The following is a 19,988-nucleotide window of genomic DNA, read 5'->3' as shown; positions in this document are numbered from 1 at the left end:
CCATCTGCTAACACAGTTTGGTGGCTGCGTTACCGGTGCAACTCCCTCACTTCAGGCTTGGAGTGAAAGAAGAGGCAGAGAGTGGCTGAGACTTCTGGCATATCCCACTTCCATTCTCTTATGGAATTTCACAGACTCATAGAAATATAGGGATGGAAGGGACCTCAAGAAGTCATGTTGTCTATCCCCCACAATGAGGCAGGATTAACTACATCTAGACCATCCATGACAGGTATTTGTCTAACCTGTTCTTAAAAATCTCAAAGGACAGGAATTCCACAAGCTCCCTAGGTGGCCTGTTCCAGTGTTTATCCTATAATAAGTTTTTCCTCATATCTAGCCTAAATCTCTCTGCAAACTGAGCTGATTACTTCTTGTTCTATCCTCAGTAGATATGGAGAACAATTGATGACTGTCCTCTCTATAACAACCTTTTACATATTTGAACATTATGATCCCAGCCAGCTTTCTCTAGACTAAGCATGCCCAATTCTTTCAACCTTTCCTCATAGGTCAGGTTTTCTAACGTCATTTTTGTCATTCTCCTCTGGACTCTCTCCAATTAGTTCACATCTTTCTTCAAGTGCGGTGCCCAAAACTGGGCACGGTTCTCTAGATCAGGCCTCGCCAGTGTTGAACAGAGCACCACACTATCAACTCATAGTCAGTTTGCGATCGATCCACTATAAGCCACCCCATCCCTTTCTGCAGTACTGTTGCCTAGCCAGTTATTCTCCACTCTGTATTTGTGCCATTGATTTTTCTCTCCTAAGTGTAGAACTTTGCTGGAATTGAAGGTCTGAAATAAAGACATGACTACAAAATAGAGACATGAATGAAAATCAAGGTGTGTTTAGGGGAATCTACAACTTTTCTGAACCTCACTAAAGTTTGGGCAAAGATTAAGTTGGTTCTTGTTTTATTGCAACTTGTTTGCCCAGCCCCCTTCCTTAAACAGGCACTGGGGGCAAGTTGATAAGGGTTGTTAAGAGTCACAAACAGTCTGCGATGCTAAGTTCTAAGCGATGAGGCTCAACACCGGAATCACTGAGTGAAGTTCTATGGTGACATTACGCAGGAGTGTCCTGACCTTAAAATCCATTCATCTGTTTGTCCGGCAAATAGCCCAGATCTGCCTCTTTAACCAATAAAAAAAGTGGACCTATCTTTTTCTTTTGTTGATTGAAGTTATCAATGATGACACCAATAAACAAGTTCAGGGTGAAAAAGGAGCCAAAGATGATGAAGATTACAAAGTAGATGTACATGTAGATGTTGTCCTCATACTTGGGTTGCTCTTCTTGCTGAATGCGGGGATGGGGAGAGAAACAGACATTGCAAAGACAGTATAAACTATTGGTACAAAGAGCTGTTGTCTCAGTTCAAGGGTCTGTGTTAGACTAGGAAGGTGGCATGTGGCTCTTCTGGAACTTTTCTACCTTTCTTTTTTTTTTTTTTTGGTTAATTTTGTGCTGGTGAAACGTGCCTCACTGGCAACATGTGCTCACCTGCAGAGCTCCAGTACAAGCTTCCCCATCAGTACATCCCAGGGGAGCTCTGATGAAGACAGGAGTTCAGTCTCCACCTACATTCAGACCTTTACACTTCTGGCTGCAACGAGCTGCCAGCTTGGATGGTGTTTTTTATGATGTGATAAGCAGGAACTGGACCCAGTCCCACCCAAAATCTTTTCACATAGGGGGCACCAAATAGCCATCAGATAGGATGAATTTATGATCACAACCAATCTGGGCCAGACTTGAGCTGGTTACCTAGAGGAGAAAGCATCTGTAAAAGTTTTACCAATCCTGAGCTATCTCCTTCCCAACACAGGTTCTATAATTAAGGTCCTGGAGCCCTCCCTTTTGCAGATTTCTAACCAGGGCTCTGGAGCAACCAAGAAAATGCCATCAGAGAACCAATCCCTGTTTATGCACTGAAGCCAGTGCCTACTGAGACAGGACTTTGGGGGAAGGGTTAGTCACAGCTCTGACTCAGTTATTTATTTCACTATGGAGCCTCAGTATCTTTCTTGATTTAAGGAGCTTCCAGTGACCTGGAAGAGAACACCGGCCTAAATCCCACTTCAGTGCAACTGGAGGACACTTTGATGGTAATACACAAACTTCTTAAATGAACCTGATTACCCACCTTCGAATCATTAGTAAAGCCAAAAACCCTGATTTTTGGAAGTGTGACACACTCACAGCTCCCCTCAACTTCAACTGGAGTTTTGGGTGTGCAGCCCATAAAATATCCAGTGATTTGCAAATCAGAGAGGAACCATAAAATCAGGGCAGGAACACACACTGTGAAGGTTAATATCTTGCGTTTAAAAACAGTAAGAACCTCAGATGAGGAAACAGTGAAAACAAAAACAGTTTAAATATTTCCCCCCCCCCATTCATGCTGTTTGCCTTTTTGTCTTTCACTCAACATGAAACAGTGAAATCAGAGTAGTCATTTTCTTCTGTTTCTTTTTATAGTCAGTTTCATTTTCTGGTTCTGAGGACAGCACATTTGGGGTCCCATCACTGACTGAAAAAAAAGTTTTTTAAATTCCAAATTCCATTTTACTTGAAACTAAGAAGAAGAAGAAGAAAAAAAAAAGAAAATATTGGTGTTTACTCTACCCTGGCACCATGCGGGTACATCATGGGTGCCAGGCAGCTAGAATTTACCTCTAAGCCTGGGCAGGGGTACATGGCAACTATGCAGCTAATATTCCTGCCATTGGACTGGAATAGGAGCCAAGATGTGGCCAAAGAATCCGTGAAATGGCAGACCTAGCAGCTATATCCCCTTCCTCCCCAAGGTGTTCCCCCACCCCGTGTCCAAAGATGAAATAAACATCCCCTTGCACTCCTTCTGTGCTGTAATTCTCCTAAAGTGAACCTCACTCTTTTAGGTTCTGTACAACATCCTTTAATGGATAATAATGCTGTAACTGCAGGAAATGCAACCGAATGATCACTATTGCAAATAAATAAAAACAATACGCACAATTTAAGAATAAGAAGTGGAATTTTGGAGGAGGGGTTGTGGGGAACGTGCTTTACCTTTCTGGAATCTACCGCTGCATACATGATATCCATCCAGCCCTTGAAAGTAGCCTAGTGAAGAAAAGCACATATTCTTTTAGAGGGAAGTAATTTAAAATGAGCCTGGATAGATTAGATGTGTGGTACAGAACTGCATGAGGGGAGGTCTCACTTACTCTCTTGCTTTCCCTTTATAAGGCATTATTTAATTTCACCTGTTGCAGATCTGTGATTTTTATGGGCAATTTATTTGAATCTGCCTTTTTCTCATGAAGTGGAGAACTTCATATACATTTTTAAAGACATTTTATTGTTGCCTCATTAAATCCAGGGTTCGGTGGGGTCCTAAAAATTGCATAATTAAAAGTTTCAGAGTAACAGCCGTGTTAGTCTGTATTCGCAAAAAGAAAAGGAGTACTTGTGGCACCTTAGAGACTAACCAATTTATTTGAGCATGAGCTTTCGTGAGCTACAGCTCACTTCATCGGATGCATACCGTGGAAACTGCAGCAGACTTTATATATACACAGAGAATATGAAACAATACCTCCTCCCACCCCACTGTCCTGCTGGTAATAGCTTATCTAAAGTAATCGTCAGGTTAGGCCATTTCCAGCACAAATCCAGGTTTTCTCACCCTCCACCCCCCCACACAAATTCACTCTCCTGCTGGTGATAGCCCATCCAAAGTGACAACTCTTTACACAATGTGCATGATAATGAAGTTAGGCCATTTCCTGCACAAATCCAGGTTCTCTCACTCCCTCACCCCCCTCCAAAAACCACCCCCATACACACACAGACTCACTCTCCTGCTGGTAATAGCTCGTCCAAACTGACCACTCTCCAAGTTTAAATCCAAGTTAAACCAGAACATCTGGGGGGAGGGGGGGGTAGGAAAAAACAAGAGGAAATAGGCTACCTTGCATAATGACTTAGCCACTCCCAGTCTCTATTTAAGCCTAAATTAATAGTATCCAATTTGCAAATGAATTCCAATTCAGCAGTTTCTCGCTGGAGTCTGGATTTGAAGTTTTTTTGTTTTAAGATAGCGACCTTCATGTCTGTGATTGTGTGACCAGAGAGATTGAAGTGTTCTCCGACTGGTTTATGAATGTTATAATTCTTGACATCTGATTTGTGTCCATTTATTCTTTTACGTAGAGACTGTCCAGTTTGACCAATGTACATGGCAGAGGGGCATTGCTGGCACATGATGGCATAAATCACATTGGTGGATGTGCAGGTGAACGAGCCTCTGATAGTGTGGCTGATGTTATTAGGCCCTGTGATGGTGTCCCCTGAATAGATATGTGGGCACAATTGGCAACGGGCTTTGTTGCAAGGATAAGTTCCTGGGTTAGTGGTTCTGTTGTGTGGTATGTGGTTGTTGGTGAGTATTTGCTTCAGGTTGCGGGGCTGTCTGTAGGCAAGGACTGGCCTGTCTCCCAAGATTTGTGAGAGTGTTGGGTCATCCTTTAGGATAGGTTGTAGATCCTTAATAATGCGTTGGAGGGGTTTTAGTTGGGGGCTGAAGGTGACGGCTAGTGGCGTTCTGTTATTTTCTTTGTTAGGCCTGTCCTGTAGTAGGTAACTTCTGGGAACTCTTCTGGCCCTATCAATCTGTTTCTTTACTTCCGCAGGTGGGTATTGTAGTTGTAAGAAAGCTTGACAGAGATCTTGTAGGTGTTTGTCTCTGTCTGAGGGGTTGGAGCAAATGCGGTTGTATCGCAGAGCTTGGCTGTAGACGATGGATCGTGTGGTGTGGTCAGGGTGAAAGCTGGAGGCATGCAGGTAGGAATAGCGGTCAGTAGGTTTCCGGTATAGGGTGGTGTTTATGTGACCATTGTTTATTAGCACTGTAGTGTCCAGGAAGTGGATCTCTTGTGTGGACTGGACCAGGCTGAGGTTGATGGTGGGATGGAAATTGTTAAAATCATGGTGGAATTCCTCAAGGGCTTCTTTTCCATGGGTCCAGATGATGAAGATGTCATCAATAAGACCCTACGCTACCAGCACTCCCAGCTACCTTCGAGACACCACTGACTTCCTGAGGAAACTTCAATCCATCGGTGATCTTCCTGATAACACCGTCCTGGCCACTATGGATGTAGAAGCCCTCTACACCAACATTCCACACAAAGATGGACTACAAGCCGTCAGGAACACTATCCCCGATAATGTCACGGCTAACCTGGTGGCTGAACTTTGTGACTTTGTCCTTACCCATAACTATTTCACATTTGGGGACAATGTATACCTTCAGATCAGCGGCACTGCTATGGGTACCCGCATGGCCCCACAATATGCCAACATTTTTATGGCTGATTTAGAACAACGCTTCCTCAGCTCTCATCCCCTAAAGCCCCTACTCTACTTGCGCTATATTGATGACATCTTCATCATCTGGACCCATGGAAAAGAAGCCCTTGAGGAATTCCACCATGATTTTAACAATTTCCATCCCACCATCAACCTCAGCCTGGTCCAGTCCACACAAGAGATCCACTTCCTGGACACTACAGTGCTAATAAACAATGGTCACATAAACACCACCCTATACCGGAAACCTACTGACCGCTATTCCTACCTGCATGCCTCCAGCTTTCACCCTGACCACACCACACGATCCATCGTCTACAGCCAAGCTCTGCGATACAACCGCATTTGCTCCAAACCCTCAGACAGAGACAAACACCTACAAGATCTCTGTCAAGCTTTCTTACAACTACAATACCCACCTGCGGAAGTAAAGAAACAGATTGATAGGGCCAGAAGAGTTCCCAGAAGTTACCTACTACAGGACAGGCCTAACAAAGAAAATAACAGAACGCCACTAGCCGTCACCTTCAGCCCCCAACTAAAACCCCTCCAACGCATTATTAAGGATCTACAACCTATCCTAAAGGATGACCCAACACTCTCACAAATCTTGGGAGACAGGCCAGTCCTTGCCTACAGACAGCCCCGCAACCTGAAGCAAATACTCACCAACAACCACATACCACACAACAGAACCACTAACCCAGGAACTTATCCTTGCAACAAAGCCCGTTGCCAATTGTGCCCACATATCTATTCAGGGGACACCATCACAGGGCCTAATAACATCAGCCACACTATCAGAGGCTCGTTCACCTGCACATCCACCAATGTGATTTATGCCATCATGTGCCAGCAATGCCCCTCTGCCATGTACATTGGTCAAACTGGACAGTCTCTACGTAAAAGAATAAATGGACACAAATCAGATGTCAAGAATTATAACATTCATAAACCAGTCGGAGAACACTTCAATCTCTCTGGTCACGCAATCACAGACATGAAGGTCGCTATCTTAAAACAAAAAAACTTCAAATCCAGACTCCAGCGAGAAACTGCTGAATGGGAATTCATTTGCAAATTGGATACTATTAATTTAGGCTTAAATAGAGACTGGGAGTGGCTAAGTCATTATGCAAGGTAGCCTATTTCCTCTTGTTTTTTCCTACCCCCCCCTCCCCCCAGATGTTCTGGTTTAACTTGGATTTAAACTTGGAGAGTGGTCAGTTTGGACGAGCTATTACCAGCAGGAGAGTGAGTCTGTGTGTGTATGGGGGTGGTTTTTGGAGGGGGGTGAGGGAGTGAGAGAACCTGGATTTGTGCAGGAAATGGCCTAACTTCATTATCATGCACATTGTGTAAAGAGTTGTCACTTTGGATGGGCTATCACCAGCAGGAGAGTGAATTTGTGTGGGGGGTGGAGGGTGAGAAAACCTGGATTTGTGCTGGAAATGGCCTAACCTGACGATTACTTTAGATAAGCTATTACCAGCAGGACAGTGGGGTGGGAGGAGGTATTGTTTCATATTCTCTGTGTATATATAAAGTCTGCTGCAGTTTCCACGGTATGCATCCGATGAAGTGAGCTGTAGCTCACGAAAGCTCATGCTCAAATAAAATAATTAAAAGTGTTTTTTAAAAAATAGACTGGATAGAGCTCTCTGGGAATACAGGGTTAGAGGCACCCCAGGCAGGGCCAAATGTGCAACTTATGTCAAAATGAGGCTCAATGGCCTGATCCAATGTACATTCAAGTCAACAGGAGTGTTGAATTAGGGGCGTAAGAGGGAAAAACCTAGAGATGGAGATGGTCTGTTAGAAGATCTAACATCTACTGTGGGCTTGGAGGTGGGAAAGGCAAAACTTACAATTTGGAGAAGCGCCAGGTATCCTGCCCCAACATTGTCAAAGTTAATTTTCACGTTCTTCCATCGGATCTCAGTGGAGTTGGGCGGCATCAGTGCTTCACAATCAGTCCTGTTGTTAACTATCTCTATTTCGAAGCGCTCCTCAGATGTCTCGTTAAAGCAGTAATGGTATTTCCCAGCAAACAGGTTAACCCCCATAATGCTGAAAATCAGCCAGAAGATAAGGCAGACCAACAACACATTCATAATGGAAGGGATAGCGCCAACCAGGGCGTTGACAACCACCTGCGTTGGAAGGGGTGGGAGAAAGTTTTAGTATAAAACAGAAGACAGTAGGCAGCAAGCATTAATACAGCTGTTTTTCGGGGGGAATAGGAGGCGAGGCCACTGACAGGTCCGTGGCTTTTAGTCTAGACTAGAGTTTGCAGTAAATTATTTCCAAGTGGCTAAAGGTTCTGTTTAGAAGCCCACTGGATACTGGGCTAGATGGACCATTGGTCTGACCCAGTCTGGCTGTTCTTATGTTCATCTGTTGAGATCCTGTTTATTTTAAAAACAGGGTGAGTTCTTTTTGGATCTGCTGACTTTGAGTTGGTTTTTTTGTGGGTGTGGGTGTGTGTTTGTGCGTGCATGTGTACAAGAATTGCTTTCAAATAATTTTGATTGCCAAAGGGAAAAAATGATGTTGAGGCTGGGCTCAAACTCTCTTCACAATAATCAATAGACTCCTACCTGACTAATTGCTCAAAGCCAGGTCCAAGGATATTGCTCATGGATTTGGAGGAATTTATCAGCCAGTGGCCCTTATGGCCATTCCCCACTTTAAAACAAGGCTGTGGTCACTTACAGACCCGCTTCCTGCTCCCACTGAGGTCAGTGGGGAATTCTGAGCCATTGACTTCAATGGGAGCAGGATCGAGCCCTAAAATTGTTCTCTTAAGACTAAGCCATGAGTCAGTGTAAACATCAAGATAATATTTGTGACTAAGCAAGGCGACCATGTTGTCTCAGGCAAATAGCTGAGCATGCAGGTTTGCAAGCTCAAGAAGAAAGAAAAGCCATATTCCCTTCTCCAAACTGCAGCAAATAAAACAGGAAGTGGTGTGCTGTTTGGTCACAGCTCATCTTTTCACCATTTCCTAATTTGAGTCTCAGAAATTTGCAGCGGTGTTTCCCCAAGCCCTCTCCTGACAAACACATGGGAGAATTTAAGCTCTCATGCTTTTAACGTAGCCAGGCCAGTGGGATATTAAATCTTTTATTACAATTCTCCTATATTAGGTTCCTTTAGTAAATTAAAATTTTAAACTGTTTCATCCCTTCTGTCTAGTGTCAAAGAGGAACACTAATCAAAGCTCTAGTCAAACACACTGGTTTCAGGCATTCTGTAATTCAGGGTTTAAACAATAAATATATGACAATTAATAACAATGTGGACTCCTCATAGCACTTTTCAGGCAGGTCTCAAGGTACTTTACAAAGAGTCAGAAAAGCAATTGGGGTGGGAGTTGCAGTGACTCTTTGCTTCCTAAGGCATTTTCATTATCACTGAAATGCTGATGGTGGCCTAAGCACAGAACTGGCAATCAGATCTTCTGTTCCTGACTCTGCCACTAACTGGCTGCCATGACCCTGAGCAAGTCATTTTGCCTTTCTGAGCCTCAGTTTCCCCACCCAAAATAGAGGTGTCAGAGTCAGGTACAGAACCCAAGTTTCAGGTCTTCCTTAAACCACCAGATCACAGCTGTTCCTCAAAAGAAGTCACGGTTAATGAAAATGCCCTAGGTAGTAAATAGTCACGACACCAGCCCTCCTAGTCCTCCCTGGCAAAAAAGATCAATTAAGCCAGTGATTTGCCCTCTTGGGATGCTCTTACTATCACTTATGGGAATTAAGATATTGAATGATCCCAGTCCCTTCTACCAGTTACTTCATGCAAAATGCCAAAGTGTCTCAGCAGTCACAAATGGTGGAACGCTAACCTCCCTGGTGAGACATGTCTAAATCAGATTCTCAAACTGATCACTTTCTGCATCATTATTTCATGTTTAAATGTTTTATGTAACAAAATAATTAGTAATGATTTAGTCATGTTTCATGTTGACTCAAGTGGCTCCACTCTGTAATCCAATGGGATTTCCCTATATATGCTCACTGAAAATTATACTGGTCCTGAAAAGAGATGGACTGAAACCAGAATCTTAGATTCGCATCCCAGAAATTTAGACCCAACTCCAAACTTCATGGCTTGGCCCCATCTCTACCCCTCAATAACTTCATACAAAATCTACAGATAATTTAAATTCAGCATAATAATTGACCAGGATGCCATTTTAGCTTTTAGATGCCCCATCAACTTGGCAATGTGGCAGTAAAAGGGTTAAATACACATGTATTTCTACTGAATGAAGTTTTCCCTGCAACGATTAACAGGGTTTGAGACTAATCACTAATCAGTTTTACACCAGCATAAATCCACTGACTTACATTGGTATGAGATCAGCATCAGGTCCTTTAAATAGATGCTAAATACACACCTTTCCTTCCAATTACCTACTCCCCTAAGTGCACACACCACAGTGAGCACCTACTGTATTTTACAACTATTCAGATATTGGAATGCTGATATACCCCTGACAAGTTGTAGAGTAAGCATGCTGACTGGACAAATGCTCTCGCTTCCTGTAATCATTTACCTGAATAAACGGAATCAACTCACACTGTTTAAACTGATCATTATAACCATAACCAACTTTCAAAAAATCTGAGAGAGGGAACATGGCTTTTGTGTGCAGACTGTGCATTGGCAATTGACAAAAGTGCATGCATGTTTCATAGCATTACTGTCATACTTCCTGAATAATTTAAGAGCAGAGCAAGCTCTTTAAAATGCAGATTACTATGGAGTAGAGAAAAGCAAAGAACTACTTGTAATGTTTCCTTTGCAAAGGCATTTCAAATTACTGTCCTTGGGGTTGGAGGGATTGTTTTGGTACACTTATATCAAAGTCAGAACAAAAAAGAATGGAGAAAGTTACACAGTAGCACAGTTACAGTTAACCCCTTTGTATCAATTTTGCTGAAGTGAAACAGTTTCCCAATTTTAAGTATCTGTGAACCTCTCGATTTCACACCAGGTACAATTCAAAATCTCCAGGTGGGTGGGGGTAGGAATGGGAGGGGTGGGGAGATCATTCTCTCCAGCATGATTTATATTTATTTTTTAAAATGCCATTTATTATCTATGGACTTCATACTAGTTCTTTTTCCTTTCTGATTATACTAGTATTTGTGACCATGTTATATCGTTATATAAACCACTTTTAAGCATTAAACTTTAGCAAAAGAACACATGTCCTAATGACAAAAAAAAAAAATTATGAACATTGTGTTGACGTTGCAGTAGGGTGCAAATTGGTTCTTTCTGGATGAAATTCATCCTAGTGCAGAAGGACCCTTCATACCACACAAACTCCACATTTGTCCATTGTTGGAGAAGTGTACACAAAAGTGGGGGGTCCTGGGGGCCCGTCGGCTGGAGAAGCAACTGTGGAGGGGGTGCTCTAGACCCCTAACTTTGCTAGACTCCATATGAACAAGGCCTGATCATTCCGGCTTTGTGCCACTGGAACAAATTTCACCCTTTGTGATTGTGCTATGTAACTTGTAAGCCACTGTTTAGCATTAAACTAAAAGCCCTACTGGCAAGGGGGAAAACCACTCTCCCCCACCCCAAAGCAGATTGATATAGCCCCAGAGAGGAATCAACCCTGTTTGTATTTAGCATGTAGTTCACACAAGCCATCTTTGCTCAACCTAGATTTTAAGTCTTAATCATACAATTATGCTTTTTTATAAGAATCTCAGACAGGAATTTAAGTTAAAGGCTATCCTGATAGATATACTAAATTTGTAGCTTTTGGGATATTGATATTTAATCCACACCTTTATTATGACCCAAATGATGTTAACAGTATCAAGCTGTAGACAAAGCTAGGGTGACATTCTCGCCCCACTGAAGTCAATGGGAGATTTTTCATTAATGTCAATGGGGCCAGGATTTTAGTGTGGAAAGGCTACGGATTTTTCCAAGAGTGTCAGTTCAGGCGAATGTCCCACGAGCATCTCAAGGTTAAGATAAAAACACACATGGTCAATACCTGAAATCTGTTTTTAGCAGATAAAGGCCATTTCCAGTAATGATACTTCATATTAATACCATGCACTTGTATAATGCCTTACACCTAAGGATCTCAAAGCACATTACAAACAGTAATTAAATGTCTCAACACCCTTGTGAAGTATTATTAACCTCTCTGTGCCCTGTACCAAGGGGCTAAGTGACTTGCCCAAGGTCACTCCCAAATCAGAGGCAGAATCACAGCTCCCTGTATCTGGTTCCAGCAACAAGACACTGCTGCCTCTTCATGCACTTAGGGTAAAATGTGCTCCTGCACAGGATGCGAGCACACAGCTTATGTCCACTAAGCCCTCACATTTGAGAATAAATGGGATATAAGTAGCCATGGGGTGAATTTAACCATTGAGTTTGCTGTATGTGCCAACAGCCATGAACTGCATGAAACAATTATAATGTTTTTGGCACTGGGAAAAGGGAATCGAGAATTCTGCTTCAGCTATTTAAATTATTTTAAATTGACACAGATTTCATTCCACTATAACAAAACTGGAAGTGTGGTTCTGAGGGCGGATGAGCAGGACTGGCTTTTCAGGGGCTGTACTGTGACTGTGCTATTGAAGAAATTTGCAGAAAGATTTTTATAGGATTAGCCTCATCAGGATCATTTCTGCACAGTTAAGGTCTCACTAGTGCTTTCTACACAACTCTGATATGGCCATGTTGTGTAGCTAACTTGAGGTTAGTGTATGTAGCCAACAGCGACTACCCTCAGTATAAACTATTGCTTCCACTGGATTTTCTTTATAGATATTGTAGTTTATGTCATGCCCTAGAGATCTATTTGAGAATTCCTTTAACAGGCCATTATATGCCTTAGGCCATTATTTTGCTCTAAATTACACCCGTGTAAATCCAGAGTAATTCCACTGACTCCAACGGAGTTACTCCAGAGGTGCCCTGGAGTAAATTTAGAGATTAGTATGATCTCCCAGCTGTTTTATTCCATTTCTTCTATGATACCTTTAAATTTCAGTGTGCATTTTCTTGATCTTTAGTGCAAAAGACCTAAATTAACATTTTTCACAACAGCAACAGTGAAAATCCGTTGGTCCAACATACCCTTTACCTACAGAAAGGTATGTTTTGTTGGATTGTTTTGCTTTTTTGTACATGATTATTTCAATACAAAAGGAGGGGGGAAAGCACCAAAATATAAAATCAGTGGCAAAGTAACAAGACACTGCAATCATTTCAAATGGAATCCCCATGACATTGGTGCCATCTAACAATTTCAGGAAAGCTTGTTAAGTTCAATGCTTTGCTTGTGCTTTGTTGCTAATATCACAGTGACAGGACCGGGTACCATAAAAGCATGGTAAAAGGGAGGGAGTGGAAAGGAAAGCTTCACTATCAGACAAGGCTTCCAGTCATCACCAGACTGGACTGAGAACAACAAGGTGCAACAAGAGGAATTAAACCAAAAGCTTTTTTGAAACAGCTGAGCTCTCCCCCATTTCCTTCCCGCAGGGACTAAAGGCCTGAGTTATCCAAGAAGGAGAAGCAGCTTTTTACTGACTTACATACATTAGATATTTTTATAAACCCTTTAAATTCTCCTTTGATTAAATCCCACCAGCTCCCACTGTGGCCAACACCTTGGAGGAGAGAGGGGGAAGACATTTGAGGTGGTTCGAATTCTGCTTCTTTGCACCTGGTGATTCTCCCTAGATAAAAAAAGTTACAGCTGAAAAGCCCCCTCAGATGCTAGAGGTAAAAGCCAGGCCAAATGAGAACAGCCAAGTGTTGAACATGTTCTGCGAATGGCATGTGGTTTGGGCCAATAATTAATGTAATGAGGCAGCTAAATGTATCTCCCTTCTTTAAAAGGGGAGTGTGCAGCAGAGGGCAGGGTAAGGGGACATAAACAGGGGTGTGTGATCAAGTTAGCAGCTGCATCATGATTCTGCCTGGAATTATCTTTCCACCAGTTTGATCAGTTCTAGCATGCTTAAAAAAACCCGCTCCACAGGCATGCAGAAGGATCAGCTGCTAATGGCATCTTACCCTCATCCCCTCAAATCGGGACAACGCTCTTAAAGGCCTCAAAGCTCTTAGTGTCCTAAGGGACTTTATGGCACCTAGTTCCGAGTAGCCCAGGGCATTAGCTACAAGGCTGACTAAAGAGACCTACACAGAAAACAAAAAGAAAAAGAAAAAAAAAAGAAAAAAGGTTCCAAACTGTTAGAACGAATCCCCTAGCACTGATTGCCCAGCCCAGACTGCAGGTCTGGGGCCCCCATAGATAAATGCCGAAGACATGACACCAGCTGCCTACTTCACTTGACTGAAACGACCTGAAAGGAAATAATGCGGTTGAGAGAGGCATAAGAAAAAAACAAAGGGGAAAAAAGAAGTGAGAGAGAGGCAGAGACACACAGACGGAAACAGGGTCTGTTGGAAGGAGGAGCCCAAACGGATGACAAGAACCTTACCCTGGCCCTTTTATTGTCTGCAGGGTCCAAGCAGCTCCCATTAAATTAAGCCAGACAAATTTTAAAGGTACCTGTGAGAAAGAATACAGATAAATACACACACTGCACAAATTGTCCTGCTCAGCTTATTCAAAGAGCAGTCGCCTCACTCATTCCTGGTGGCGGTGTTCTTTCTACAGCAGTGACCACTGAGGAATAGAGTTTATTACTTTATATCAAAAACATAAAAATAATTTTGGGGGTGGATTGGTATCATAAAATACTGAACACCCTTGGCTTTAAAGCACTCCGTTTCAAATTTCTATCACTTTTAAACCTGACTTTTTGGTTCTGCTAACACAGCACTTCTCTAGCATCTCCATACAAAGATTTGCAAAGGATGCAGAGCTTAATCATCACTGAGCATCACAACCTGCTTTGAGGGAGGGGTAGTATAATCACCCCATTTTACAAATGGGGAAAGTGAGGCACGTGATAACGACATGACTTGCTCAGAGTCACACAGTGGGGCTATGATAAAGCTGGGGATAGAATCTAGACGTCCTAAGTCCACTGTGCTCTGCCTTAACCCCAAAGCCATCCTTTTTTGTTAAAGATCATGGCTTAGAATACAACTTAGGGTCCATTACTGTGAGCTACGGAATGTCCTCAGTAGGTGCTGAGGGCAACTAAGCCTCTTGCAGGACTGGGTCCTTATCCTGTGAATTCAAAGGGACCTTCTGCCCGTAAAGTACCATGTACACTTAATGGCGCTACAGACATGATCCAATTTCCATTTCAGTCACTGGAAAGACTCCTGTTTATGACACTGGGATGTGGATAGGGTCCTGTATAATAACTGTCCTTCACCATCAACACATTCATCGGCCTCCCATGAGAGCGCTTGTGATTTAAAATCAACCACTGTTACACTACAGAGACACATAAGGACAAGTATCTAAACCATTTAAAAATGTCAGTTGATCATTATGTATCATGAAATAACTGAGCCCTTACACAGCCATTTTCCTTATCAATCATTAGCTAGTTAATCCTCATAACAGGATGCAGTTCCTAACAGTGAATTTTTATCCTCCTTTAAAACACGGAGAAACTGAGGCATTCAGCGGTAAATGAACTTCAAGGATGATGCCAGTTCATTCTAGAAATGGGCTCAAGGAACCAAATTCAGGACCAGATTTCTAATGCTCCAATATTCAGGGATGCTTTGGTCTGGGCTATTGATTCAAGTCTCTCTGAGTACATCTACATGGCAAAAAACCGCAGCAGTGAGTCTCAGAGACTAGGTCAACTGACTTGGGGAGGGGGAGGGGCTCTCAATGTAAGCCTAAAATAGCAGGGTAGATGTTCAGGCTAGAACCTGGGCTTTGAAACCCTGTGAGGTGGAAGCCTGGCTCCAGCCCAAACCTAAAAATCTACACTGCTGTTTTTAACCCTGCAGCTCAAGCCCTGCGAGCCTGAGTCAGTTAACCTGGGCTCTGAGATTGCTGCTGCAGGGAGGTGGGGGTTGGAGGGGGTTGCTGTGTAGATGTATCCTCTGTCATATTTATGACAGCTGTCTTCTTGCTTGATATGCAGTGGTTTGGACCAGGGACTGTCAGAGCTGAAAGTATGAGTATGTACTTCCTGATGTGAAGAGTCAGACGGGGGCCGCAACAGATCAGGGATAGAAGGGGACACACAAGACATGGACCTGGGGGTTACATAGTCACGGTCTATCACAGTTTTCCAGAACAGTAACTCTACCCAGTATGAGACACATTATTTTTCTCTTCCCTCACCATAGTCACATACATTTGAGCTTGAGTCACATACCCTGCCAGGTACAGGGAGATGAACACCAAGGTTAAGGGATTTACGAGTGAAGGAATCTCATTCTAAAGCAAGAAAAGAGTTTAGTAATCTCAGCCACTGCCCACTTTTTTCTGACAGAAGCATCAGGATCTTTGGTATCTCGGAAAAAGCAGGTGCATTTCAGTGTTTCAAATACGCCCCGAAATGAGCGTGGTGTGTGGACATGCGTTTGAACTGATCTGTGGGAGGAGCTGCCTGAGGCGTGTGTAAGGGGGCATGGAGGAAGTGGGATTGCTGACATTGTAGGATGAAGATTCAATTTCATTTTACTGCTCATGAATAGGACTCCTGCTTTTCTCCATCTTCAGATTTGACCATCACCAGCTGGTTCACAGCAGTGGGCAGGAGGCGACATTTTTAAGCGTTTGTCCATGTGCCCTTGCTTACTCTTAGAAGCAGCCTCACAGTGGCCTTCATGGAACACATTCTATCTACTCTGGAAAGTCGCAGGGCTGCACTGATGCTGGTGGGTAGGAACCATTGTTCCAGCAAGTGCCGGTATTTCAGACACGAGCCTGAGTCCATTGCCTTAGCCTCTGCTCCCATCCTACATTAGAAAGAGCTTTCTTACATGAGAGAACACACAGGGATTCTTCACTAATGTCAAAGAAATGCCTCACATAGGAGCTTTAGTTTATATCAGAGACAAGCAGAAGCGATATAGTTTTAAGTTCAAGTTCTTCTAACCCATCTCAACCAGTGCTGCACAGCAGTGCTGTCAGCCCTGGGCATGAGCTCAAGGCAGCCTGGCCTACTGACTAGAAACTTAGATTCAGAGAAACAGATCTGTGCATCAAAAGACATCAGCTATAAGCTTCCATGAGAACTGACTCATTGTGCTGAGCGAGACCTTGGTCTGCAGGTAAAAACCTCTAATGATCACAGGATGTAGCAAGCTGTGCTGTTAGGAGGCATGCCTACTGTAACTCTGCCTAGTGGGGAGGAAGGAATAAGGCTAGAAATGGCTCTTGTACGTGCTGCTCATATCAAAAAATCTACAGCCCTGCTTCATCACCAAAGACCAAGTGAGGGGTTTCAGATCCAAACTTCAGGATATGGGTGGGAGTGTCTGGACCTAGGATCATCTCTAATGTACTCACAATGCAGAAGTAATTCAAGCATTTCAAGTACAAAACAACCAAGACTTCATTCACTGAGCCCCTCACCCTTAGATTAATGCCCTGGTCCCTAATGTGAACAAGACAAGAAATAGTGGAACTTACAAAAGAATATTTCAACCTTCAATGGCATCATTCAGTATTATATACTCAATTCACTGGAAACTTCAATAGGCTGTTTAGTGGGCATTGGTACATGCCAAAAGTAATCCCGATGGACTGAAAAGCAGAAGCCTTAATTATTATTACCCAGAAAAAGACTCTTTCTTCACATGTATACCCAGCAAGCTTTAGGAATCAGAGGAGGAGGGTTATTTACCAATGCTACCAAACCTGAAAAATAACATTCAAGAATATTGTTATATTTAAATGCTTATTTCCTCTTATTTACTGTTCCCATCATGAGATTCAACTCAAACTCCACTTCTGCCATTTTAGAGGCTTTAAAAGGATCTGCTCTGGCAGAGATCCTTACTCTAGCGATAATCTGATGCTTTGAAAGAAGTGAACAAATCTGTACTGCATTTGCCAATTGTGCAATACTGCACTTCCTGACCCCAGCTGGAATTAGCTCACACCATGAAGCATGAGGACAGAGTAACCTTCACAATTTTTCTCCTACCTAGCTTAACTACAGGCCTTTTCTTATTAAAGTATATCTAATCCATTTAATCTTGCTCAACCATTTTCCTCAATCCAGTTTAGGAGGGGTTAAGGGTCTGGTCTTGGAGTTTTAATTTTAGTCTTGTGTTTCACTATATAGTAAAACAAGAGAGAATTACAGATTCACTAGACTTTACAGATCAGAAGAGTTATTTAGGACCTGTGTTTCGAGGAGGGGCACCCAAGTGAGCAGAGACCAAACAGGAAACTTTGCATATCCATTTTACTACAGTAAATATCAGATAATTTGATCCCACTTTTGGCTCCACGTTAGCAGTTCCCCAACACACTAGGGAAAATTCTTCCATCTACTCAGATATTTCTAGAGTTCCCATAGCCATTGTACAGCACAATGACAGGTTTCAGAGTAACAGCCGTGTTAGTCTGTATTCGCAAAAAGAAAAAGCGTACTTGTGGCACCTTAGCGACTAACCAATTTATTGGAGCATAAGCTTTCGTGAGTTACAGCTCACTTCATCGGATGCATACTGTGGAAACTGCAGAAGACATGTACAGAAGAAGACTTGTACAGCCCAAGTAAATCCTACTCAGAAAAAAAAGTTACTCACCTTCTCGTAACTGTTGTTCTTCGAGATGTGTTCTTCACATCCATTCCATTCACGGTGTGCGCGCGCTGCGTGCATGGTCGTCTGAAAGTTTTCCCTTAGCAGCTCCTGGAGTGGCACCTTCATGGCGCTCAATATATAATCCTGCCGACCCAGCCCCCCTCCCCTTCAGTTCCTTCTTGCCAGCTACTCTGACAGAGGGTAAAGGAGAGTGAGCAGTGGACTGGATGTGAACAACACATTCCAAAGAACAACAGTTACGAGAAAGCGAGTAACCATTTTTTTCTTCTTCGAGTGCTTGTTCACGTCAATTCCAATCAGGTGACTCCCAAGCTCTCCCCCGGAGATGGGGTTGGAGTTAAGGAATTGCTGACTGGAGCATCGCTCTGCTGAATGCCGCATCATCTCTGGAATGCTGGGTGATAGCATAGTGAATGTTAAATGTATGCACTGATGACCAGGTTGCCCCTCTGCAGATCTCCTGAATGGGGATCTGGGCCAGGAAAGCTGCTGACTAGGCTTGTGCCCTTGTGAAGTGTACTGTAATAACCGAGGCTGGGACCTTAGCCAGCTTGCAGCATGTGCGGATGCAGTCTGTGATCCAGGAAGAAATGCATTGGGAAGAGACCGGGAGCCCTTTCATCCGGTCTGCCACCGTAAGAAACAGCTGGTTCCATTTCCTGAAAGGCTTAGTGTGCTCGATGTAGATTAGAAAACTACAGGCTAAAGAAGAAAACTAAGGGAAGCACTTGCAATGCAAGTGAACGCAGTTCCAATGGCCGTCACGGACGGTAAGAAGGAACTGAAGGGGGGTTGGATTGGCAGGGTTATATATTGAGCACCATGAAGGCGCCACTCCAGGGGGCTTCAGAGCCAACCTGACGGGAGCTGCTAAGGGAAAACTTTCCAATGACCGTGCACGCAGCTTGCGCACACCCTGATTGGAATCGATGTGAACAATCACTCGAAGAAGAATTTTCCATCTCCCAGCAAGAGACTCAGAAAGGCCTTTTCTCAGCTTAATATTCTATCATTTGTCTGGGCTGATTGGTTCAGCAGGTCCTCTGAGCCCTCAGCTAGGACACTGCCTCATAGATGGATGTTTTGAATGCACACAAATACAATTTTCAGAAGCACCTGAGGAACATGGGAGCCTAAAATCCCATTCTGAGAAGGGACTCTAGCACTTCAAAGGCTGAGTCATGTAGGTGCTTTTGAAAATGTTACCTATCATGTTTAAATACTTTTGTTGTTTTCTATTCCATAAATTATCTAGCTAACATTTCCCTTCTTCTCCTATTCATTTTATCCCTTCAGTGTATTCCTTCAACCAGCTCTCTCTACGTGGGTCTCTATGCTAGTTTGTCCATGTTGAAGGTCTACCCCTTTGATCAACTTACATCTACCCTACACCAAGTTGCTGTCCATATCCCCAAATGTCAGGATCAGCCCTTTTCTTCTGGGTATTGGATCCTCTTTAGCAAAGAGGAATAAAGACAAACTTTATCTAGCCTTGTAAGGGTTTTCTTCACTTGAATTGAAAGTACCTGGAGTTCTACAAAGCTTTGAACAGACCCATTGGCCCGAGCACCCAATATCCAGAGTGTGCATGGATGTCACCAGGTGGCAGCATTGAAAGATTCTACCTGCTGAACTTTCTCCCACTGGTGTCTCATACAAACTATGTGGAGACAGAAGATGTCGCTTCAGCTGGCCTGGAGTCAGGGTATGTTCATTTGTAGCACAAATTCTTTACACTCTACTGAACTCTTTCTATAACTTCCTCAATGTACAGGTCCTTCAGAAAGAGCAATGCTAACACAGCATGAGCCAGAGGATGGAAACCCTTCCTTTGTACGTATCTATTAAGACCTGTGGTGTAGAAATTCCGCAGTCGCATAGAACAATCCCCAGTAGCTCTGC

General features: G+C 43.2%; 1 protein-coding gene across 1 annotated transcript in view; it reads right to left on the bottom strand.

Annotated features, from left to right (window-relative positions):
• The window catches only part of SCN8A (sodium voltage-gated channel alpha subunit 8), a 171,245-nt gene that overhangs the window by 7,624 nt on the left and 143,633 nt on the right, over nt 1-19,988 (bottom strand). Inside the window, exons 21-24 of the mRNA XM_077838488.1 lie at nt 13,437-13,559; nt 7,232-7,516; nt 3,060-3,113; nt 1,167-1,304 (exon numbers count right to left, since the gene is read on the bottom strand). Of these exons, the coding sequence (XP_077694614.1) occupies nt 1,167-1,304; nt 3,060-3,113; nt 7,232-7,516; nt 13,437-13,559 (600 nt within the window). The remainder of the gene's footprint in view (nt 1-1,166; nt 1,305-3,059; nt 3,114-7,231; nt 7,517-13,436; nt 13,560-19,988) is intronic.

Source organism: Eretmochelys imbricata, chromosome 20 (assembly GCF_965152235.1).
Source record: "Eretmochelys imbricata isolate rEreImb1 chromosome 20, rEreImb1.hap1, whole genome shotgun sequence".
NCBI lineage: Eukaryota > Metazoa > Chordata > Testudines > Cheloniidae > Eretmochelys > Eretmochelys imbricata.
This window is presented reverse-complemented; position numbering and strand designations above follow the sequence as displayed.